Source organism: Thamnophis elegans, chromosome 15, assembly GCF_009769535.1.
Source record: "Thamnophis elegans isolate rThaEle1 chromosome 15, rThaEle1.pri, whole genome shotgun sequence".
In the NCBI taxonomy this organism is placed as follows: domain Eukaryota; kingdom Metazoa; phylum Chordata; class Lepidosauria; order Squamata; family Colubridae; genus Thamnophis; species Thamnophis elegans.
The window spans coordinates 28123725-28148652 of NC_045555.1; the positions used below are offsets into that span (position 1 = coordinate 28123725).

The following is a 24928-nucleotide window of genomic DNA, read 5'->3' on the forward strand; positions in this document are numbered from 1 at the left end:
TCATCTTTTTAAAATGAATATCCGTCCTCGGCTCACATTTGCAAAGACTGTAAAAAGATACTTGACTAACTGTCTTTCATAAACATTGCATAAAGGAAAGCTTTCCTGAGCTTAATTTGGAAATCCTACACTAGAAGAATTGAGGATTAAGTTAGGCCACAGTTAAGCAAAAAACAAACACTCAGTCCTAGGTAATATCCAAACAGGGCTTGGGAACTTTTAGCACTCTAGGCTTTTTAAGCGAGCTGACATTTTAAAATACTGTCCTTTCCAAAATAGGCACTTGGAAAAGAACCTAGGCAAAACGCATTTATTTCAATAAAGCTGCGTGACAATGAGTGCAAACAGTCTCAGCATAAACAAGAGGAGACGCATCCTCTTCAATCTTTGGTGGAGGGGAAGTAATACAACTCTTTTGGGAGAAGAAACCCAAATCTAAATATTACAACATGTCCTACATGAGGTTGCTCTTAGGAAGCTGCAACCAATGCAAATACCTGTTGGCCAATTACCTGGTGTCTTAAGCAAGAACTGGGGGGGGGGGGGAAGAGCCAGTTCTTGCTTAAGACACAAGGTAATTGGCAAACTGGTAGCTGTATTTGCACCCCACCCTTAAGAATCTTCTAAAAAAAAAGAACCTTGAGGGGGGGAATGCTGACTTAAGGAGGAGCCCACAACTGAATCAGGCAGAGGAAGACATTTGGGAATGACCCGCCTTAATGGATCAGGCTGTCAAGGAGACAGGGGGAGATTTGCATCTTCAGATTTGCAAGATCTGCTAAGGGAGCTTTAGGGGAAAGTAGAATTGGCTCACTTTGTTGTGTTTCCTGTCTGGTCTACTTGGGAGGCTGGCCTCCCCCCCCCCCCCCAAATGTAGCTTCTGCTGGAACATCTTCTCAGGGCCACGAGTTCCACCGTCCAACTGTTGTGCTAGTTGTGCTAGTTGTTCCTGATTCTAGGGGGGCAGATCTCATCTGTTTCAAAGCTGAAGAGCCAGCGCTGTCCGAAGATGTCTCCGTAGTCATATGGCCGGTAGGACTAAATGCCAAAAGTGCATGGAACACTGTTACCTTTCCACCAAAGGTTGTCCCTATTTTTCTACTTGCATTTTTTATGTGCTTTCGAGTTGCTAGGTTGGCAGAAGCTTGGACAAATAACAGAAGCTCATTCCGTTAGGTGGCGCTAGGGATTTGAACCGCCGAACTGCCAACCTTTCTTATCGACAAGCTCAGCATCTTAGCCACTGCGTCCTTACTTGTATTTGTATTTCATACCAGGATGCTAATTCCTTAAGTATTAAAAACGAGCTCATTAACTCTCTAGTGCAGAGGTCTTCAACCAGTACCAGCCTGCTGGGAAGCAGGAAGCGCAATTGGTGGGAAAGTGCACGAAGTTTCATTTGCACATGCGTGAGATGTGCAGGAAAACCACCCTGTCCCCGCTCCCCTGCTTTGCCAGTCCACAGAGTCGGAAAGGTTGGGGACTAGGTCGGGGACCTCTCCTCGTAGTATACTTCTTTCCAAACCCTCAGGAGAAGTAAGGAAAGCATGATTTATTAGGACACAATAAAAACCCTATAGCTTGCGGTTTGCCAATCCTATGTTGGCTTCTTTAAACCATGTGCCCCTTAGGTGGCATTTGTGGCTTTTAGGCTTCAAAGTTCTAAAGCTTAGACAATAGGAGAACAAAAGGTGCCACTATCGGAGCAGTACAGAGGGAGATTAGGGGATTCTATGACCATTGTGGAAAGGCAATTCTTTTTGACGCTTTTGTTGCCCAACTGCCCAAGCCAAGATAAACAACTCTTTTCTACCTCACCGGCTTGAAAACAGGCAATGCCAGTTTAGGGAACAGCGGCTCTTTAACTTGTTCCTAGGAAATGAGAACTATGTCCAAGGAGCAGATAGAGGCACTCTAGGGATCTTCTGCATGAAAACACTCAAGTAAACCCAATGGGTAGGAAAGAGGCCTTAGAAATACAACCTAGTTGCATTATGTTACAGGAGGGGAGCTTTAAAATCTGGTTGGCCAAACAAAAGGCAACCAAGCAAAGCTGTGGACCTGCAGCTTCCTGGAAAGCACCCAGATGCAGCACCCAAGGAAGGAGAAGCCAAGCCCTCCTGGCCCAAGGCCAACCCATTTGGGTTAGACTGTGTTAAATTTGGGCTTTGGCTCTTGGGTTTCATGACTGAAACAGCCCCTGCCTCTTTCCAAGGACGGAGACCCTTCAGCACAGCAACTGAGGCGGTGACGGGCGCAGGATAACACTAAGGCAGGGATGTCCAAACTCTGCCCCAGGGGCCAATGGAGGCCTGTTTTCAAATCTGGAGCGGCCTGCAGCCTCTTCTGGCTCAGCTTGTCACTCATCCCCGCCGTCCGGCGTTTTTTCCTTCACCGCGCATTAATGTTAAATGTTTCAAAGAATGTCAGGCTGAATGGATGACATTTCTATCTCACCAAATCTGGCCCTCCTTGCACCATCCACCCCGCCCCCCCCCCCCCAGCTCTGGGACTCCAAAGAAAGGTGTGTGTGTGTGTGTGTGTGTGTGTGTGTGTGTGTGTGTTTCAAACGTTGAGAGCAGGGAAGTCTTAGAGAGGATGACAGAGAGGCCCAAGTGAAACAGGGGAAGTACAAATGCGAATGGTTATCTGTCCAAGATAGAGATGGACTTTGTCCAAGATTTAAGCCACAGAAAGATCCTCTGCACCATACACAGATCCAATGGATTTTCTTCAAGTGTTTTTCCATGCAATCTAATTGTCCTGTAAAAAAAAAAAGCGCAGAAGATACTTGGATGGTTTTCATTATACAGCAGCAGGAATCGTGTGCTTGGAGGGGGGGGGGGGGGAGAGATTGGCGACCATGTTAAAAAGACAATGGCTTGTGACGGCAGCTTTAAAGAGGAACTTTAATGTTATATTACACCTTTTTTTTTTTGACACTCCTATGGCACTGGAGACAAGCATTCACTTCAGTCTGTTTTCTTATTTCAGCAGCCCAATGAGTGGCCGTCACTTGTCCAAACCTTAACGCCGCATGGGAGAAATTGTTTGATTGGATCACGATCTCTCTAGCTTGCCAGGATTTACTTTCTCTTTGCAGGTGGCCATGCAGGACCCTGGGAGGAGTAAGCCAGACTCCCCCGTCTCAAAGGGCTCATCTGCCTGCCCTCCCTAAGTCTTCCTGCCAGCCAAAGCAACTGAAATAACCAACCGGCCAACCAAAGCTGAAGTCTAGCATTATGTCCAAACCAAGATGCCTGCTCTCACACTGACACATCATACACCCATTTCCTCTGGTCCTTTCATGCAGGGACGGACAAACTCTGGACTTTCAGAAGAAGCCACACTTAAAAGTGGGGGAAATAGGAAGGAGGTAGATGTATTTCTGGCACTGTCCCGTCCCCCCACCCCACTCCCTCCGCCACCCCGGTCTTGGATTCATATATGCTTAAACCACGTGAAACGGATTTTGGAACACATGCTAAAACTTTTATGATTTTTTATCTTATAGCCGTGATGGTTTGCTATCACGCGTGTGACGCACGGAGCCATATCTGCTGGCACGCGAGCCGTCAGCTCCAGCGCGCATGAATGTGCCGGCCAGCTGATTTTCGGCCTTCTGGAGTGTGGGAGAGGCCGTTTTCATCCTCCCCAGGCTTCAGGAAAGCCTCCGGAGTCTGGGGAGGGGCAAAAACAGCCTCACCCACCCCCGCTCCCAAGGAAATACCAAGCTCATCTTGGAGGCGAACAGTGCGGAGTGGGGGGTGGATTGTGCGCATATGCGCAGGGGCGGCGGCTTTGCATTAAAAGTGCCAGCACGTGTATGCTATCGCGCACGTGCACTCACATTTTTGGCACCCAACAACAAAAAGGTTAGCCATCACTGTCTTATAGTATTGGGGAGAGGAGCCATGCACCGATTTTCAGGCATTCAAGACTTATTTTAGGATATACTATATATATTTTCCCAGGAAAGGCAGTATGTTAAAAATGCACCTCTTTATGGGATCTGAGCTGAGTGCCAATATATTTGATAACGATTTCAAACAGTGTGCAAATTAAACCCAAGTCTGGCTCCTTAAGGTCACCACCAAAATACTTTAATACAAGTATCTGCTTCTTAAAGCCAAAAACAGTCGGCAGAAAATGTTGAAGGAGTCCAAATTGGTTAAGATGCCGGGCTTGTCAGCTGGAAAGCCAACAGCCCAGGTTCGAGTCCTGACAGGGTGACCTCCTGTTACTCACCCCGGCTCCTGCACTTCGAAAGCATGCAAATGTGAGTAGATAAATAGGTACCAAGGTAACAGCTTCATGCCGGCCACAGGATGACAGAAGCATCTCTCAGACAACACAGGCTTCGTCGGCTGAGAATCGGAGATGAAGCACCTTCCATTTCGAGTTGGTCACGACTAGGCAGGGGGAAACTTTAGAGCTCTTTCAACCTGTGCTTAATGCTCCCAAACAAAAATTAAGAAGAAGCAGCCGTGCTCAATGAATTTGAAGGGATTATATCCGAGGTGTCAAACTCGATTTCATTGAGGGACGCATCAAGGTTGTGTTTGACCTCAGGGGAGCTGGGGTGGGCATGGCCAGCTCGATGTCACTCCTGTCGGGAGTGCCTGTGGTGGCCCGAATGCTCTGCCAGCGAAAACAGGCTCCTGAACTCAGTTTTCAGCTGCTGCAGCCTCCTACAACCCTCTGCCAGTGAAAATGGGTTGCAGGAGGCTGCAGCAGCCGCAACCGGAGCTCGGGAGCCTGTTTTTGCTGACAGCACCACCGCGGGCCAGTCCGTCGCTGTTTCCAGGCGACCCCGTGGGCCAGATCTAAGTACCATGTGGGCTGGATCTGGCCCCCAGCCCTTGAGTCTGACACCCCTGGATTATGCCTTCAATTGCCTACTTTCCATTTCATAAAGAAAAACATGAAACCGTACCAACGTTTCAAGTCAGATGTTTTAAGCCTGGGCTTCAACAGTATGCTTAGGCATGACAAAAATACAGAACTGCCTCCTGCTTCGTCCTCTCTTAAGCACCCAAGTGAGGAGACTTTTCAAAGTTAGCAAGCAGGAACCTCAAGAAAGGGGGTGAAAAAGAGACTCCGTTCCACTGCAAAGTGAAACAAACCATTTATTTGTGCTAAATGAATTGAAAGAATGTATTCCAGAATACATTTCTTTACACATTGTACCGGCTTATGCTGCTAAATACGCATTTGCTATTGTCACCTAACTTTCTCTTGATCCTTTTCTACCAAGCAATACAACACTTTTGGCTGTTTACCATAGGCTGCTATAAATGAGCACCTCCCTTCAGCTTCAATTTTTCTTCTTCCAAAAGCCTAATGTCGCAGTTTAAACTTTCAGAGAGGAAGGGCCCCACCATTAAAATAGTTTAAACAAAGGGGGGAGATCAGGCTTTTTTTGTTTTGTTTTTCATAAAAACTGCTTTCCTATAGCAGAAAAATCAGAGAACAGCTGTAGAGGGCCCCAAGCATTATAATGAATCAGCAGGATGGGCTTTACAAGGGAGGGAGGGAGGGAGGGAAGGGATGGAGGGACAAGGAAGGAGGGAGGGAGAGAAGGAAGGAAGAAGGGAAGGAGGGAGGGAAGGAAGGAGAGAAGGGAGGGAGGGAAGGAAAAAGGAAGGGAGCGAGAGAAGGAAGAAGGGAGGGAAGGAGGGAGGGAAGGAAGGGAGAGAGAGAAGAAAGGGAAGGAGGGAGAGAAGGAAGGAGAAGGAAAAAGGGAAGGAAAAGGGGAGAGAGAAGGAAGAAAGGAGGGAAGGGAGAGAGAGAGAAGAAAGGGAGGGAGGGAGGGAAGGAAGAAGAAGGGAAGGAGGGAGGGAAGTAAAAAGGAAGAGAGAGAGAGAAGGAAGAAGGGAGGGAAGGAGGGAGCGAGGGAGGGAGATCCATACGTCTTACAGGGTCTGACATTTCAGACAGTACCAACACACTGAATAAATGGGGTGGGCTGCACATGTATGCTTTACTTGAGTCTGGAAATTAAGGGACACAATTTGAGAGATGAGGCGTCGGGCTTTCACTTTCGCACTAAAAGCTGTACTGAAATGTAGAGCCAATTTGTCGTATGCGCTGGAAACTCCCACCATCATACCTGGGAGCTGTTAACGCAGAGCCCCTGCCTTAGTCGCAGAACGCAAGGGGTTGGGAAGAACCAGAGAGCACTTTCCCTTTTGTATCTCAGAAAGGAGGAAGCGGAGGGGTGGGGGGTGTTAAAGGAGAGGCTCTACGGGGAGCTCAGCAATACCCAACGCAGGCGCTGGTGTGTCAGCCGCGGCAGGCGCATACATGGATGCTCCCGTGTCGACACTGATGGGGTCGGGGTTGGGGTTAGCTTGCTTCAGATGGATGCGGCAGATCTCACCCTCATGGCTGAGCTTTGGAGTAACCGAGAGAGGATGCTTCTTGTGCAGACGGGGCCCCCCGGGTGGGTGGGGGGATGCTCAGGCACCGCTGCCCACCCCCTTCCCTGGAAGGAAGCGCCTCGGATGCGGGTCAGACACTAACGCCGGAGGAGGTCCTTGGGCAAACTGGTACAACACAATGAAACGGTGAAGCCTCGACAACTTCAGTGCAAGTCAAGTCAACTCTAAATTGACTGTGGTTTAAGCCTTTGGCTTGTAGTAAACTGCTCCGGGGGATGAGTCCAACTCTGAAGGCAGGATCACTGGCCAGGGCACTAAGGCTGAGTAGAGGGCTGGAAAGGAGCCGGCTGGGGAGGCGGAGGGGGAGGCGGGGGTGCCGAAGGCAGTGGGGCCTGCGTGTTCGGAGAGGGAGGGGGCGTGGGGCGCTTGAACTTGTCCGGACTGTTGCTTCTTCGCGGCAAAGGCCTCTGCAGGAGGAAAGAAACAAGGGCTGGGGTAAGGACAGCCAAGACCAAACGCGGAGAGATGCCCTCATGCTGGGCACAGGTGAGCTGCTGGGAGAGCCAGTCCCAGCTGGGAATCCTGGCAGGGCTGCCCTTCTCCGAGACTCACCCCCAGCAGGCCAAGCCAGTGAGGAGGAAATGCTTCCACCGGGGCGGGCGGTGGGGACGGGGGACAGCATAGCCGCAACTCTGACTTTCTGAATTCATCACTTCTTTCAGAAGGGGCATACAGACATTTTCCATATGACCCTTCACCCTCGCTATCTCTACGGTTATGACTTCCAGCCACGTTCTCTGCAACCGAAATCTGGCTGGAGCGCTCCTTAAAACCTTGCCTCTGTAGAGCGGGCTGGAGGATCCTTCTACGCTGATCTCCTCCTCTGTGCCCCCAACCCACTGCCCCCCTCCACCCGCCCCCGTGGCCTCCAGAGAGGTGGGTTTCCATTCCAGAAGGAGCTGGAGGCAAAGGAAGATGGGGGAGCTGGTGGCAAGAGTGCTAGAGTTGATCACACATGGAGCAGGGGGAGATATTAGTTAATAGGGTACATCATTGTGGCAAGGCTTTCAGTTCCTTGTCAAAATTACCGTATTTTTTGGAGTATAATACGCACTCCCCCCCCCCCAAAAAAAGAGGGTGAAAATACTGAATATAGCCCCATCCATCCACCAGCCCCCACTCTTTGGCCTCTGCCTCCCAACTATTTGCTGTTTGCTGCAAGGAGGCAAATTGCTGGGAGGCAGAGGCAGATTTTCCCCCTTGTTTTCCTCCCCAAAAGCTAGGTGCTTCTTATAAGTGTCTTATACTTTGAAAAATACGGTACTTGCTGAGTAGAAAATCCTCATATGTTGCAACAGCAAAAAGTAGTCCTGATGTCTTTTTGTGATTTTAGAAAACTGGGCAGTGAAAGCTTAATAAACTAATAAAAGAGAAGAAAAAATGGAAGATACCATTTATGATGATAAACTGATGGTTGGCCCTGAACCTGAATCAGCCTGGGATGATTCATTTGTTAAGAAGGGGAGAGGGGGGGGGGGGGAGAACAACTTTGCAGTTTGTGTTCTTTATGGTTTGGGGGTTTTATGGGCTTATAGATATTTACAAGTCTTCATGCTCAGGAAAGTCTCTGACCTTTTGTTCTGGAAAAGGTGCTAGTGAGAAGTAGCGCAAAAATGGTCCACACAAATGCATAACACAAAGAAAAAGAAGACCTGCGCACACACACACACATGATCCAATTTGTAATCATGGAAAAAATCATCAATCAGGTGCCCAATGTAGCTGATTGATGATTTTTCCCATGTTTCCGAACTGAATTTTCAACTTCATCGACTTTAAGATCTAAGGATTCCAACTCCCAGAATTCCCCAGCCATTATGAGCTGAAATCTAGCCAACATAAAGTTGCCAAGTTCAAGAAACATTGCTCTAGTTTAAAAAGAGAAACATGGGCTTGGTAGGACCCCAGTCTGAAGAAAACAGGAAGCAGCAAACCCTAGGGCCGGGGTGTCCAAACTTGGGAACTTTTAAGGGTTGTGGATTTCAACTCCCACAATTCCCCAGCCAGCTGGGGAATTGTGGGAGTTGAGGTCTGCAACTCTTAAAGTTCCCAAGTTTGGACACCCCTGTGCCCTAGGGGGTTAAGGAACTGTAGAGCAGGGCTCTCCTCCCTTGGCAACTTTAAGACTTATGGACTTCAACTCCCAGAATTCCTTGGGAATTCTGGGAGTTGAAATCTACGGGTCTTAAATGTTGCCACGATTGGAAAGCCCAGCCGTAGAAACTCACCGTAATGCTGTGGGATGGTCCCATATGCTGCACGTGAAGGCCAGGAGAGTTATAATAAGACATTCCAGCTCTGGTGAGTGAAGTTGGGGGAGTGAAGCCAACGGTGTGACTTGTATATGAGAGACCTGCAACCAGAAAGCGAGAAGAGGCGTTGTCAAGACTGAGGGAGAGGCAGCAACATGCCCGTCCAAGAGGAAGAAGGAAAGGCAGGTAAGAGGTCTCCAATTTTGTTGACAAGGTATTGTGGGGGGCTTCCTGGTCAGGCCAAAAGGGCGACGCCATTTAAGCGTCTTAATTGTATAGTTTGCCCCATCCCAGAAGTTTCAAAGCAAGAAATAAAATGGCCTCATCTGAATTGGAAATTTAACCTTAGGAGTGGCTGAGTGGTAAAAATCTGAATAAAATAAAACTTAAAAAAAAATCTAAGGCCAAGAAAGGATTATAAAAGGAAACATGTCAAAAAACTATAAAATCTCTGAGTTACATAAATTTTAACAAGGGTTTGTAGTTTCCAACTAATCGCCGAAATAAAAATGCCTAAGCTCTGTTTGTTGACTAATTACATACTCAGATTTCAATATAATCTGTATGCTTTAACTTCCTGAAGGCTGAAGAGCTTCCATTCATTGGTGCTAGTGGAAGATTACTTACATACCCAAGCAAGATACACGTGTGCCAAAGGCAAAAACGCAGAATTTCCCTTATTTCTTACCTGGTGAGATGGGTCTGCTGGAACTTGGAGAAGGTGTGTATGGAATTGGACTGGACACAGTGCGAGGTCTTAATCCTTGCGCAGACATTTCATTAAAATATCTAATTTAAGAGATACAGATCAATTAATTTTAATTTGCCCCAAATCTATTTCCTTACTTTAAGCTTCCTTCTAGTTTTTCCGGATGCTTTTCTAAGATTGTGCTTGTACTGTGTTGTGCAATATATGTTCCAGGGATGTGCTTATGCCCAAAGAACACCCAAAACTATACATTAAATGTATACTATGTGAACTGCTAGTGGAAAAGGTAAGGAATATAGAGGCAGCTCTAGCCGAACTCCAACCTATGCAAGAAAGCTATGCCCAAATCAAACCACATAATGAACAAATAACTCCCAGAGGATTTGACCCTGACCTTGGAGGAAGACAAATGGAGGTATGTCACACATACAAGGAAACACAATAATCAAAAGCAGCAGCAACACACATCTAACAAACTCTTGCTGCCCAATCTAACCCAATCAGAAGCAGCCCCATTAAAGCTGAGCAACCACAAAATAACAGATTAACAGAGTTGGAAGGGACCTTATAGGTCATCTAGTCCACCTCCCCCCATGCTCAAGCAGGAGACCCTACACCATTTCTGACAAATGGCAGTCCAATCTCTTCTTGAAAGTCTCAAGTGATGAAGCCACCACAACTTCCGAAGGCAATTTCTGTTTCATTGGTTGATTGTTCTCACTGACAGAAAAAAATTCTTTTTATTTCTTGCTTGAACTTCTCCTTGTTCAGTTTCCAACCATTATTCCTTGTCTGGCCTTCAGGTGCCTTGGAAAATAACTTGACCCCTTTCCCGCTCTCTGTGGCAGCCCCTCAAATATTGGAACATTGCTATCCTGTCTCCCCCGGTCCTTCTCTTCACTAGACTAGCCAGGCCCAGTTCCTGCAATCGTTCATCGTATCTTTTAGCCTTCAGTCCCCTAATCATCCTGGTTGCTCTTCTCTGCACTTTTTTTTAGAGTCTTAAAAAATTCTTATAGTGTGGTGACCAAAACTGGATGCAGTACTCTAGGTGTGGTCTTACTAGGGCTTTATAGAATGGTATTAGTATCTCCTTGCATCTTGATTGTATCCCTCTGTTAATACTCAGACCCACAACCTCCCCCTCAAAGAAAACATACAAACACATAGAAAATAGACCAATATCCCCCAAAAGTCACATCAACAAACTCACCTGGGATAAACAGAAAAGCACCCCAGACTGCAACACCACCATCCCAAAAAAGGAAGGCAGGTGTTGGTGATAGGAGATTCTATTCTCAAAGGAACAGAACTAGCCATCTGAAGACCAGACATACAATCTAGGGAGGTATGTTGTCTCCCTGGAGCAAAAATCAACCTAACCAAAATAACTAGGCTCACAAGTTACTACCCTTTTTTACTATTACACATAGGGACAAATGATACAAAAAAGGACTTGAAAACATTATTGAGTGATTAAGAGCAGCTAGGCAAGAAAGTCAAGGACTTAGACGCACAGGTAGTTTTTTCATCTGTACTGCCAACGAAAGGACAAAGAATTCTAGAAGAGAACCACTGGCTAAAGGGTTGGTGTCGCCAAAAATCTTTGGATTTCTGGACCATGGTCTATACTACCTCCAAGATGGGCTTTTGGCAAGGGATGGGCTGCACCTCACAAAGACTGGGAAAAATGTTTTTGGAAAACGAATGGCTCAACTTATCAGGAGGGCTTTGAACTAAAATTGAGGGGGGAGGATGACCAATCTTTAGGATAACCAGGACCTAATTCCAAGCAAAACCCCCAAGAAATCAAGTCAAATAATGAAGTAAGGAGGGATGGGAAGGAAGGCAAACTTCAACACCAAATAGGAGACATAGGAAGCATACCCAGAGTCAGGCATAAAGATCTCAAGTGCCTATATACAAATGCACAAAATCTGGGGAACAAACAGGGTGAACTTGAAGTATTGATGCATGATGGTAGATATGATATAGTTGGAATAACAGAAATTTGGTGGGATTTAACCCATGACTGGAACATACTGATAGAAGGATAAAAACTGTTAAAAAAAACCCGACCCCATAAAAGAGGAGGTGAAGTTGCATAGTATGTAAAGGACCACTGTATTGCTACAGAAACACATGAAACCAAAGACGAAAACCTCTTAGAATGCATATTGGTCAATATAAACAAAAAAAAGAATGACATGGCCATAGGTGTATACTATAGGCCACCCAATCGAGCAGAAAAAATAGATGTCCTTTTTGCTAACCAACTAATAAATATATGTAGGAAACACACTACAATAGTAATGGGAGACTTCAATTACCCTGACATCAATTGGAAGACTAATTCTGCACCAAGTGAGAAATTAAATATGTTCCTAACCAACCTAGCTGACAATTTTATTGTCCAAGTGGTAGAGGAGCCATACTGGTCTTAATTCTTATGAACAGAGAAGAAGTGATAGAGGGAATTGAAACTGCAGGAACATTGGGTGAGAGTGACCATGTCATATTAGAATTCAACACAATAAAAATACAAGCAATAGAACATAAGGATACGAAAGATTATAAAAGAGTTGGTTTTAATTAACTCAGAGAGACTTGGGAAAGATTCCTTGGATGAAAATCCTAAAGGGGAAAACAACTCAAGAATCTTGGAAAACTCTGAAAAATATAAAAGCCCAGACCAGCACAATACCATCGAGAAAGAAAAACAAGAAATCCAAGAAGAAACCAGCATGGTGGCACAAAGATCTTTCTGACAAATTGAAAGACAAAAAGGAGAAGTAGAAAAAATGGAAAGAGGGACACACAACTAAGGGAGAATATCAGCAGATAGCCAGATTCTGCAAAGACGAAATCAGAAAAGCAAAGGCTCAGAATGAAGACTTGCAACAAAAGTCAAAAATAATTTAAAAAAAAGTTTCTTTCAACATATAGAGAACAAGAAAAAAAATCAAGGAAACAGTCAGTCCACTAAAGAGAGAAGCCAGCAAGGAAGTAACATGCAACAGAGAGAAAGCAGAGCTGCGTAACTCATTCTTTGCATTGGTCTTCACGCAAAAAGAAACTATAGACCAACCTACCAAAATCATAACTGTAAAAGACTAGAAATAAAAGTTAAAATAAGCAAAAAAATAGCAAGAGAACACCTGTCTGATCTTGATAAATACAAATCACCGGGACCTGACAGATTACATCCCAGAGTTCTAAAGGAGCTGGCAGATGTCATCTCAGAAACACTGTACCACATCTTCCAAAACTCCTGGAGCATCTGGAAAAGAGTTGATGTGGTTCCCATCTTCAAAAAAACTACAGACCAATCAGCCTAACATCAATACCTGGGAAGATACTGGAAAAGATAATAAAAAAACAGATCTGCCAACATCTACCGTAGAAACAAGTAAAGTAATAACTAGCAGTCAGCATGGATTTGTTAAAAACAGATCATGCCAAACCAATCTTATTTCATTCTTCAACATAGTGACTAAATTAGTGGACCAACAAAATACTGTGGATATAAAATAATTAGACTTCAGCAAGGCATTCAACAAAGTAGAATGCCTTTGTAAGCTAGAAAAAAGTGGAACAGATAGCATCACCACCAGATGGATTTGTAACTGGCTGACAAGCCATATTCAAGGAGTAGTCCTTAATGGGTCTACGCCTACATGGAGGGAAGTACGCAGTGGGGTACCATGAAGTTCCGTCTTAGGGCCAGTATTCTTCAATATCTTCATAAACGACTTAGATGAGGGAATAGAAGGGGAACTTACCAAATTTGCAGATGATACTAAGCTGGCAGGAATAGATAATACCCTAGAAGATAGGCTCAAAATCCAGATGGAGCTTGACAGACTTGAACACTGGGCCCCATCTAACAAAATGAAATTCAATGTAGAGAAAAGTAAAGTCTTACACTTAGGCAAAAAAATCCAAAAGTACATATATAGACTGGGTGAAACCAGGCTTAATAGCAGTAACTGTGAGAGGGATCTTTGAGTCTTAGTGGACAACAAGTTAAATATGAGCCAGCAGTGTACAGCAGCAGCTTAAAAAACCAACGTAATCCTGTTGCATTAACAGAGGGATACAATCAAGATCAAGTGAGGTACTAATACCACTCTATAAAGCCCTAGTAAGACCACACCTAGAGTACTGCATCAGGTTTTAGTCACCCCACTGTAAAAAAAAGATGTTCAGACACTAGAAAAAGTGCAGAGAAGAGCAACCAGGATGATTAGGGCTAAAACATGAACAGTTGCAGGAACTGGGCATGGCTAGTTAGTGAAGAGAAGGACCAGGGGAGACATGATAGCACTCTTCCAATATTTGAGGGGCTGCCACAGAGAGGAGGGGGTCAAGCTATTTTCTAAGGCACCCGAAGGCCAGACAATAGCAGATGAAACTGAACAAGGAGAGATTCAACCTGGAAATAAGAAGGAATTTTCTGACAGTGAGAACAATCAACCAATGGAACAGCTTACCTTTGGAAGTTGTGGGAGCTTCATCATTGGAGGCTTTCAAGAAGAGATTGGACTACCATTTGTCAGAAATGGTGTAGGACTCTTGCTTTTTTGGGTGGGAGAGTTGGACTAGATCACCTACAAGGTTCCTTCCAACTCTGTTAATCTAATCTAAGATTCTAGAGGAACATCATGATAAAGTTAGTACAACTGACTAAACAAGAACATTTTAAATCATTTACAAGGATGATTCTAATAAAGCAGATATTTTAAGGCATATTAAGTATTTTACACAATCACCATAAATACTGCATTACACTTTTACACAAATGTGTAAGGAACGTGGGTAACAAAGCTCATTTCCAAAATGCTTCAGTGCCAAAAGCACAGAATTCTCTCCTGGTGCTGCCAACGGCAACTCATCCAACCTTCTTCAAAGAGAGCTGTCCGTTCTTCAGAGGAATTCACTGCAGATTTAACTAAGTTATCCATTCAAACCTACAGGCTGGCCACGCCCGGCTTCACTGCACGACAGTGCTAACTTCAAAGTAAATAGGCTGCCAGCATTCGCCCCTTCCAACCAGCAAAGCTGGTGGACTCCAGATACCAGAAGGGCTCCTCAAAATTAACAAGAGCCATACACATCAAGCAGCAGGAGAATCCCCATCAATCAACCCGGCAGACCTTGCCACCTGAGCAGAAGGATTGAAATAAGAAAGCCAGGACTGCCTCCTGAAAGAGGCCTGCCCAACATGGTCCCTGCTTCTGAGGCTGCTGCTGGCCTGTCCCTGCAGAGGCCTGGAGTGACCCTGGGCTTCAGGTAAGCCCAAGGCAAGGTGTGCTGTCAATTGCAAAAGAGGAAGTGACGGACTTGGAAAAGTCTGTTCCCAGTTGTAGCCCCGGAGCCCTGAACTCCAGAATAAACAAAGGCCAAACCTTTCATCGTCCATTTCCAGACTGGATTCACTTTCAGACAGCTGCCGGCACAAGGCTTCTCTTCGCTCCATCTCCCTCTGCAGTTTCCTTTGGAGCCTCAGGTTCTCTTCCCGCATGTGACGTTCCTCCTCCAGGTACTGGGCCATCTTCTCTGAATCTGGGGTTTCCAGAATTTTTTTTTTTATTTTTTGGTTCTCTTACATAGCATTTTAAGCTTACATTCACATAATCGTTACATTTGTCATTCTCATACATTTATTATGTCATTTAATAGGTTATAATATAGAGTTTGGGTTGCTTTGTTTACCATCCCTTCCTCCTGTTGTAGCACCACCTTGTTTTTCCTTTCTTTTCTCCTTCCCTCCCTCCTCTACTTTCTTCCTTCCTCGTCTCCTTCCCCTCCCTTCTTCCCGTACCTCTCCCCTACTCCTCCTCTTTCCCTTTCTACCCTCTCTCCTTCTCTTTCTCTCCCTTTCATCCTCCTCTCCTCACCTCTTTCTTCTTTCCGGACTCTGGGGTTTCAAAGTGGCTCATTATTAAGCCCATGGCTGTGTTTTAGAAGGACCACAGATACTGGCAAACATTGCGCAACTCAACCCTTAATTCAGCTGAATCAAAGGTGGTGAATACTGAGAACAGAACAAATAATAGTTTAACCTTAAACTGGCATTGAACTGGCTGCAATTGGAACCATGTTCCATGGTTCCCCAAGGTCAATTCATACCTATCAGAAAGTTATTGGTTAGGTAAAAGTGAGAGTGGTGGTGCCTGGTTCAGACAGGCTTAGCAGCCATCCTCAAAATCAGCGATCGCCAAACCTAGCAACTTTAAAGACTTGTGGACTTCAGGTTCCATGGTTTGTCTGAGGAATTCTGGGAGCTGAAGTCCACAAATCCACAAGTTGCCAAAGTTTGGAGACCCCTTGCTCAAAAGCATCAATATTAGCTCCGAAAACCTCAATTGTGGAGTGACCCACAATAAATACTTCTTGTCCCGAAGGAGTAACACCACAATTACCAAGATACCAGGCGCAAGCTTTGAGTTGGGGAAAACATCTACCCCTGGGACAGCAGTCTCTGTCGTGATGGTGGAAATGACAACATAAATACCCCAAAGCGTCGCAAAGTATAAGGAGAGGGAGAAGGCTCAGGAATTCCAGGCACTGAAGTCCACAGGTCAGTAAAGTTGCCAATCCCTTCCCTAGAGTTTTGGTCTAAACCAGAGGTGTCCAAACTTGGGGACTTTAAGACTTGTGGACTTCAACTCCATGCTGGCTGGGGAATTCTGGAAGTGAAGTCCACAAGTCTTAAAGTTCCAAAGTTTGGACACCCCTGGCCTAAACCGAGAGTTGGGGGAAAGAGATAACCCAGAGTGCTGCAGCCTAATGGAGGCCCAGAAAGCCATAAATTGTCCTGGGTCATGTCCCTGTTGCTACAGTCATCCACCAGGCCTCCAAGGACAACTATGGGGCAGACAGAAGATAGGGGTAGAGGCCCACAAGAGGCTCTTGCATTCTAATGCTGCAGGCTAACATTTGCCGCCCGGATTCCCAGACATCTGTCGCGCTTGCTTCCAAGGGACAGCCAAGGACACGAAGATTACAGCCTCTGACCCCCTTTGAAGGGACACGCTAATTTTGCCAACGAGGACTCAGCCTAAAAACAAATGTCTTCTTCATTTCCCTCCACAAGGGATGTCGATTGCCACTAAATGCTCTGCCTCAAGAAAGCGAAGTTGAAATATCGCCCCTAATTTCTGCCTAGAAAAAAGACTGCCAATTTCAACCTAGTCCGAACGCAGAGAAGTCGCCGACCCACAAATATCCAAGAGCAGAAAGTGAAAAAAAAAAAAAGCTTAACTTTTTACATTCAAATGCTGGAAGGAATAGAATCAGCCAAGATGGCTCCTCTCTTTGCTTTTTCAGTTTGAATCTGAAATTCAGGGCCTCTTCCCCCATTTATTTCCCCATCTTAAGCACAGACTTCAGGATCCTACCAGAGGTGGTATTCAGCCAGTTCGGGCTGCTTCGCCCAAGCCAGTAGTAGAAATCACGGGTGGGACTGCCCACCTGCCCTGGCTCTATGCTGTCCCATTTAGGCACGTTTTCAAGCAAAAGCACATACGCGGAAGGCCGAGCGTATGTGTGGGCGCATGCACTCACATTTGCGAACTGGTAGGGAAAGTACTGCCCCTGGATCCTACCCTTACTCCCTACACTTCTTTCTCTGTGGAGACAAAAGCCCTCAAACCACAGGATCCCTCTGATGGGATGTTCGCCGAAGTCACTAACAAGCAGCAATTGTTTTGAGGTTACTCTAGAAAGCTCCTGAGTTTTATTTAGAATTTAAATATCTCGGATTTGAAGCAAGTATTGGAGAACTCAATGTGAATCTGACTTGATCAAATTCTGAGCATTAAGGCCTCCTTTTCTCTCCCCAAAATGACAAGATTCCCCCAAGACATGCGCAGGGAAGGTGATCCCACCAGCAGCCCATCTAGATTTCCTCTAGATGTTCAGGGCCCTTCTGGACTGTTCAAATCTCAGCACTGCAGCAGCAGCTTGGAGATAAGGAGGAAAAGAGGATAAACTTTGGTAAATTTCTTTACTCTGTCACTACAGAGCCTCCTCCGGTATTTTATGCCTCAGTTGTTGTTCCTTGGAGAAGGCCTCTCCTTTCTTCCATTTTGCGCTGCTTTGTGGCCATGTCGTTGCCCGTCTTGGCTCACAACAAAAGGACCATGCACTCTGTGTGTCCAGAGGATGGCATAATGCTCTTAGATAATATTAAGGCATTAACAGCTAAAGTCTTCTCTCTAGAGCCACTCTCTAGAGCTTTCCGAAACATAATAAAATACAAAAATCAGGCTGTGGCATTTTCACATCTTTTGAAGAGAGCTTGTCCAAATAGTTGGCAATTCAAATTCAGCTAAACATGGTCAAATGTTCTTCCGCTCCCCCAAAATGTACATTCAGTACTGTCAAGAAAAACACAACACTATCGTTTAGCAAAGCAGATTAGAGACTTGTAAAAACACATCTAATCATTTTATGGTGCACTAAAGTAAGGTAAATGACCTGAAACTTGTATTCATCCTATTCAGCAGTGGGATTCACTTAGGTTTACCACCGGTTCGCAACTGTGAACACGCGCACCTTCCGTGCATGTTTGTGGCCTTCCATGGATGCACTTTGCTCTCGCACGCATTGAAAATGAGGCTACATAGGACGTTTTGGAGACGGTTCAGGTGGATGGGCCCACCCGCAGTTTACCGCTACCAGTTCAGGTAAACTGGTCCGAACCGGCTGAATTCACATCTGATCCTACTTGAGGGGAAAGTGTAGTACCAGTAAAAGAGAATAATTGTAGCTCAGGGCTGGACTGTGAGGTCCTTGGTGCTCTCTGCGCTTGGTTGTTTTCTTGCACACATTTCATTACCTAAACTAGATAACATCAGCACTGATAATGTTATTGAGTTTGGGTAATGAAATGTCTGCAAGAAAACGAACAAGCTCAAAGAGCAGCAAGGAAAATACAGGTTGCAGTACGGACAGTCTGCTGCCTAAAAAACAGCATTCTCCTTCGGAACTTGGCCTGGAAATCCCCCCTCCCCCTCCCCCTTCTGGATCAGGGATCGTTTTACATGAAGCAGGAGGCAGCGCAGCCAGATAAGAAGCCGGGACTTACGCTGTAGCTGTGCTGCTCGGAGCTGTTTCTTTAACCTCTCTACCTCGTTCTTCAGAAACCTGATATGCCGCATCATATTTTCTGGAGAGTCTATTTCCATTGATATGTCCCTTGGCGATGGAGGAGCAGAAACGGGCTGGTCCAGTTTCTCCTGGAGAATTCTGCAATTTAAAAAAAAAATGTTTATATTGGCATTTTTGACTTCGTTTCTTCGTTGGAATGCATTAACAGAAATCAAGATGATCTGAGATTGGGGCAATATTCTCTTTTTGGCAAAGGAAGGTAAGCGTGGATTGTGCTGAAGAAATCAAATGCCCACAAGTAGGAATGGTGAGAAAGCATTATCTGCCACACCTGTGGGATGTGGACAACCACTTGTCACATGCCTGGGGATCAATAAGCCCACATGAAGAGGGTGGGAAGAGTCAGGACTAAGGCCAAGCCTGGTGGCGCCAGATTTCTGATTAACAGGCCAGGCAAGTGGTCATTATACTCCATGTCCAGGGTGGGAAGGAAGCAGGGATTCGCACCCAGAATTCCCCAAGCATGAGGTCCATTTTTGCTCCCTTCCCTCTGAACAAGACTGCCTCAGTCTCAGAAGGAAGATTCGTAGAATCACTTTAATTTTTTTATAGGTTTAGAAAATTTTAAAAAATAGTTGGGGGAACAAAGGATCACAGTGTGGCCCACCCTTTCGTTGGCTGGCACCCACATCTATGTGTTTGTGGATCCTTCGAGTTCTGCTGCTTTTGTGAAATTTTCAGGTTATTTCTGACAAAAATCAGGATTCAGCACCAAGATTTATAAATAACAGTGGCTAATACTTAACGTGAGACGCATAAAGAAAAGCCTAGTGAACGGGACAGAAAGGGCCCTTTCTAGTAAACAAGTCTGAAATGCCATGTTATATTTACTCTCTGTAACACAATGTATTTTTCAGAGTATAAGACACACCAAGATTTCGAAAAGGTAAATTTAAAAAAGTTTTTGCACTCTTTTGTGAAAAATGGGGCATGCAGAGAGTTTGAGAGGCCTGCAAAGTGATCCTGGGGACCAGGGGGGGCAAAAACAGAAAAAAAATGGCCCGTTTTTCACTCGTTCTTGCTCTCCCCAGCCCCAGGAGCACCCTGGGAGCCTCCTAAGGGCTATGCACGGCCATTTTTGCAAAGGGGGTGTGATTTCGGGAGGCCAAAAATGCTGTATTCAGTGTATAAGATGCACACAGATTTTCACTCTCTTTTTTTTGGGGGGGGGGGGAAGATGCATCTTATATTCCAAAAAATATAGTAGTTTACTGTTTCCTTCTTGTTTTTTTATTGCCCCCTGTAATAGCTACATTTCAGGAGAAGCTGTAAAATCTGCATGCCCCCCCTCCCCAATGGAGTGAATGGTTGGGAGGAGCAAAGGAGAAAACGCACCTTTTTTCAGCTTCAAGTTTGTCCATCCTCTTCCAGAGACGGTTCACGAGGGCTTCTTGTTCTTGTTCAAGTGTGTTTTCCAGATCAATCTTCTCGCGTCTTAGCTAGAAGGCAAAATGTGGCTGGTTCAGAAGGGGTCTCCCCTTTTCTTAAATTTGACCACGGTTTAACTCATCACCAATTCAGGGACACCCAGAAACTGCATTCATATTGCCAACATTTACATTTTAGTCAAAGATCCTTTCTCACAAAAGTAACTTTTGCTTGCACAGTTGCAATAAATCCTTGGGAAAGAAGAGAGAAGGTGAGGAGAGGGAGATGGAAGGGGGAAGAAGAGAAGGAAGAAAGGGAAAGGGGTAGAGAGAAGTAGGGGATGTAAGGGAAGAAGGGAAAGGAAAGGAGGAAAGAAGAAAGTAGAGAAGGGAAGGAGGGAGAGAAAGGAAGAGAAGAGAGATAAGAGGAAGAGGAGGGAATGAAGAGAGAGGGGAGGAGAGGAAGATGAAAGGGAGAAGGAGAGAAGGAGAGAGGGTAGGAAAGGGAAGAGGAAGAGGAAGAGTGGAGGAGAGGAGAGGTAAGGGAAGAAGGAAGGGAAAGGAGGAAGGAAGTAGAGAAGGGAGGGAGAGAGAAAAGAAAGGAAGGTGGTGTCAAAATAGGCGAGAGATGGTAAATAAAACAACCCGAATGGAATATTACAATTCTATAAATGGAATGACAAATGTACAAGAATTATGAATGTAAAAAAAGAATAATAATTATGTGAATGTATACCTATAATTTATATAGAGAACAAAAAATAAAAAAAACTTTTTTTTTAAATAAACCCTGTTGATCCAGAATCTTGGGGGAACAGGGGGAAAAACACTGTTTTAACTAAATATGCTTTTCTTTCTGTTTATTTAGAGGAAAATAAACGCACCTCTTGGTTTCTTCTTAATTCATTTGCCCAGGTAAAATGAAAGTTACATTCCTGCCAGGTTCAATGGCTGGAGAGGCTAAGGCCGTGCCCCGGAGGTCACCTGGCAAGAGTACCCAACTGGCTTGGCTGCTCATCTCCGAGATGGGGTGGGGCATTTTGGGATTCCCAGCCTGGCCTGCAGCCTGAGATCTCCTGCTCATCTCCCATCCAGTTCTAATCAGCTCCAATCCTGATTAGTTCCCCAGCATCAACCAGATGCTGCCACCCAGCCGGGCTTCCTCTGTCATCCTGGGATTATTTTTGCTTTGAGGAGTTCAAGACAAGGCCAGACCTCTTTTTATCATCCTAGGAGGGAAGGCGTGCTAAGCTTAAAGTCAACCAGACAGTTCCACGGTCAAGGGGGGAGTCCTGAACACAGAATTTGGGGGTCCCAGACTTATCCTATAACAACAACACAGTGCTTGATGTTATCAATTCAGGCCATTCTCATTCTGGGTAGTGGCAATTTTTGCAAGTTTTGGAAAAAGAGTGGGGCTTCGGCCATCCCTTGTGCCAAATCCCCTCTTCAGGCACAATTGTAAGTCTCACTTGGTTTACTAATCAAAACAAAAATTTTACTTGGTCCCCAAACTCAGCTGCAGCTGGTGGTTTCTGGGAGAGGCTATCGAAGCAGAAGATCTAAGAATGCCAGCTCAAACATCCAGATTAGTGACTTTTGGATTATCTCAGAGCTGGGGGTGGGAGGGGGGAGTTTAATCTTTTGGGGTTGATGAGTGGGTGCTGCCCTTCATCTATTGGCCAGAGATGACCTCCCGAGCCATTCCTACCACCCGTCCCTCTTACAGGCTTCTTACACCGGTCCAACTCTTTCCCCAGCCTTTCACATAATGGCACATATTGCAGGTGTTTTTAGTCTCTGGGGAAATCCTAAGAAGGAAGGTGAGCTGATCCCGGGGTCCTGCTGGGGAGAGCAGACGGTCCTATTGAAGCATGGGGCAATTCCCATTCTGCCAGCAGGGTGGCTGAGCTGTCCTGCAGGGCTGGGCTGGGCACTTCTTGTGGGGCTTAGTGGAAAGAAGGGGGCACTGGTCACCAGGCAAGATGGTGAGAAGAGGCAGAAGATCACTTGGGGAAGGGGAGCAGTAGCATCAGGAGCCCAAGGGAGAAGGGCCTGGCCATTTGGCATGAAAGGGGCACAGGATGACTGGTGTAAAGGAGCAAACAGGCACATTACCAGTCTGGGAAATGGATGCCTTCAAATTACCGATCCTTGATTCTTGGTTCAAATTGCACTCCAGGAGCAAGTGGGCTTGTTCTGCCCCTGCCTGGGTCATCAGAGCCAACTGCCCTGCCAGCCAACCACTCCCTGCCACAAAGCATTCCTTGGGGTAAGCAGCATTTCACTCAGAATGAAATGGGATGAGCACTGGGAGCAGGATTGCTAAACTCTCTTGAGTTGCACTCTTGTGAGGAAAGCTAAGCCAACTAAATAGCCACCTAAAGTTATAATAGGACACTTTCAATTTCAATGAGAAATTAACAACTGCCCAGAACGGCCCCAGCTGCTGCAGGGCAACTCAAAAAAAAAAAAAAAAAAAACCTGAACCACCCTTCTAAAAAGAGATGATGGGTTAGGTCAGCTACTGAAGCAGAGCCCAAGGGAAGAGATTTCCTGATAAGGATGTGCCAATCAAAGGAAACTCCACACAGGTGTTTGCAGTTTAGTATTAGCCCTTAGTGCTGAATTCAGGGACACAACTAACTTTCCCTCAAAGACTGGGAGGAGGCAGAAAGGAAGCTCTCATTCTGAGGACTGAGGAACACTGCAGTGGTGTTCGGACTTCAGAGTAATCACAGTGCTCTCTGCTCCCATGTGATGGGCTGGCCAAGGGAGTTCTTGGCTAACAAAAGCCACCCACCCTGCATAATCACAGGGAATATTTCTGGTTTAACCAGGAGCCAAAGGCAGCGTAACCCACTACGGGCAGGGCTGCCAAGGAGTCTTCTCTGTGCACAAACGTCCTTTGAGCACAAAGACCGAGGAGAGAGCATATCAGGGCTCTGCAGCAGGCAGATTCATTTTTCTTTTAAAGAGAAGAATCCAGTCAAAAAAACCTTTCAACAGAATACCATTACTTTAGAAACTGATAGTGGAATCAAATGCAGGAATCAAATGGTTAAGACCAAAGAATCCACCAGTAATTTCAATAATGAGTTATAAAAGGCTCTTTGAATATAAAAGCGAGGGGAATGAGGAAAAACTGTAGCAAAATGGTGATAAAATAACGTATTTTTCAGAGAATAAGACGCACTGGAGTATAAGACGCACCATGATTTTGAAGAGGTAATATTTTTTAAAAAAGTGTTTGCACTCTGCAGGCCTCCCAAACCCTCTGCACGCCTCGTTTTCTGCAAAGAATAAAAAAGGGGAGAGCACGCAGAAAGGGAGATGATGTTGTGACGATATGATGTGCGATCTAGGAGCTCCAAGATCACAGTCGATATTTCTGCCACTGGACGGTCCTTTTGGACCTAAACCATCCTGAAGAGACAGTGATAGAGAAGAGCACCTCCTGCCGATCTCAGGGACACCGCAAAGTCCCTTATTGATCCAGGAGAAGCTCTTATTTCCGATGACAGAAACCCAGCCTTGAAGCTGCTGAAGTTGGGACAGCTCCGGAACGGAAAGAAAGAAAGCGGAAGAGAAAGTGTTTCGGATTGGTGAGGAAATTTTATTATTAGAAAAGAGACTACCCAAAGAAAATTATAACTAAATTAAAATTGAAGACAAAAGAAAATAAGGAGCGAAATTAAGCTACATTAAACTTAGTGCATTCTTTTTTTTAATTTTTCTTTTTACGAATGGAATTTCTGCAAATGTTTCCTATTTTTTAAATTGGAAAGGTTAGTTTTTCTTCTTCTTTTTCTTCTTTTATTTTTCTTTTATATATACTTGTGGATTAATTTTTTTTTACAACATTTGATTGGATTGGTTTTTTTACTAAGAATTTTTCTCCATAAGTCTGGTATTTAAAGAGGGCTGTAACAGCAGGGAGAAAAAAGTAACACTGCCACTTAGAGGCTGGAGGCTTGGAAATATTGTTTCTTTTCTCTTCCCTTTGATCAGTTACACTTCAAGACTTTTCAGTTTGTTTATTGAGAGTGATAGTGGAAAGAGCACAGATTGTTTACACAGGTGCTCTTCTGGAATCTCTATCAGTTGCTGGACTGCAGTGAAGACAAAGCCTTGACCTGAAAGATTATAATGAACTTGTTTGGAATACAACAAAAGCCTTGAATGCTATAGTGGCAGTGTTTATAAGCTGGAAGGATGGTGCAATATGAAAAAGAAACATTAATATTGCAAATAATTATGTCCAAAATTCAAAAAATATTAGTAATAACACAGAAAATTGAGGCGAGAATGGAGGATGCAGAACAAAGAACAACAAAAAGAGATGGAAAAATTGAGGACATTTATCAAAGGAAGAAAGTTGAGGACAGAGTTCCAAAAATTGAAGGAGAAAAGGAACAAAGCGATAAGAAAATTGTTGATACTGACAGCAAATTGAGCGCAGTTGGAAATAGCAAGAGTGGACAATGGAAAGGGGAGATAGGTGGACTAGAACTCTATCTCAGACCTCACAGAAGAAGGAAAAAGAAAATTTGATGGAAGGAGAGAAATCTTGACAAAAACATCGGCGATAACCAAAGATAAGTTGATGAAAGGAACAAATGGAGGGTTTCGAGTGCTCATAAGATATGTAATGAACAACAAGTTGCAAAAAGAAGTCCATAAAAGATCTACTAAGAAAACAACCAAAATATTAATTCCACAAATGACACGAGATATAAAACTGCACTATTACTGGAAAGACACAGGTTGATGTAATGAAAGTTTACAATAAAAATTAAGTCAAACTTAGTTAAATTTAGAGTATTATATATAGTCATATAAATGAGTAATAATGATAATAATACATATATACATATATATATATATATATTACACACACACTAGTTTGAGGACATGAAATTTTATACAAACTGCAAATGAGGACTATGAGAGGAGGTTTAAAAGTATTTGCTATTAAAT

General features: G+C 44.8%; 1 protein-coding gene across 1 annotated transcript in view; it reads right to left on the reverse strand.

Annotated features, from left to right (window-relative positions):
- Positions 1-5987: 5987 nt before the first annotated feature.
- The window catches only part of CCDC6 (coiled-coil domain containing 6), a 42529-nt gene continuing 23588 nt past the window's right edge, over positions 5988-24928 (reverse strand). Inside the window, exons 4-9 of the mRNA XM_032231825.1 lie at positions 19917-20020; positions 18499-18659; positions 14813-14969; positions 9384-9484; positions 8672-8796; positions 5988-6850 (exon numbers count right to left, since the gene is read on the reverse strand). Coding sequence (XP_032087716.1) covers positions 6698-6850; positions 8672-8796; positions 9384-9484; positions 14813-14969; positions 18499-18659; positions 19917-20020 — 801 coding nt within the window. The 3' untranslated portion in view covers positions 5988-6697. The remainder of the gene's footprint in view (positions 6851-8671; positions 8797-9383; positions 9485-14812; positions 14970-18498; positions 18660-19916; positions 20021-24928) is intronic.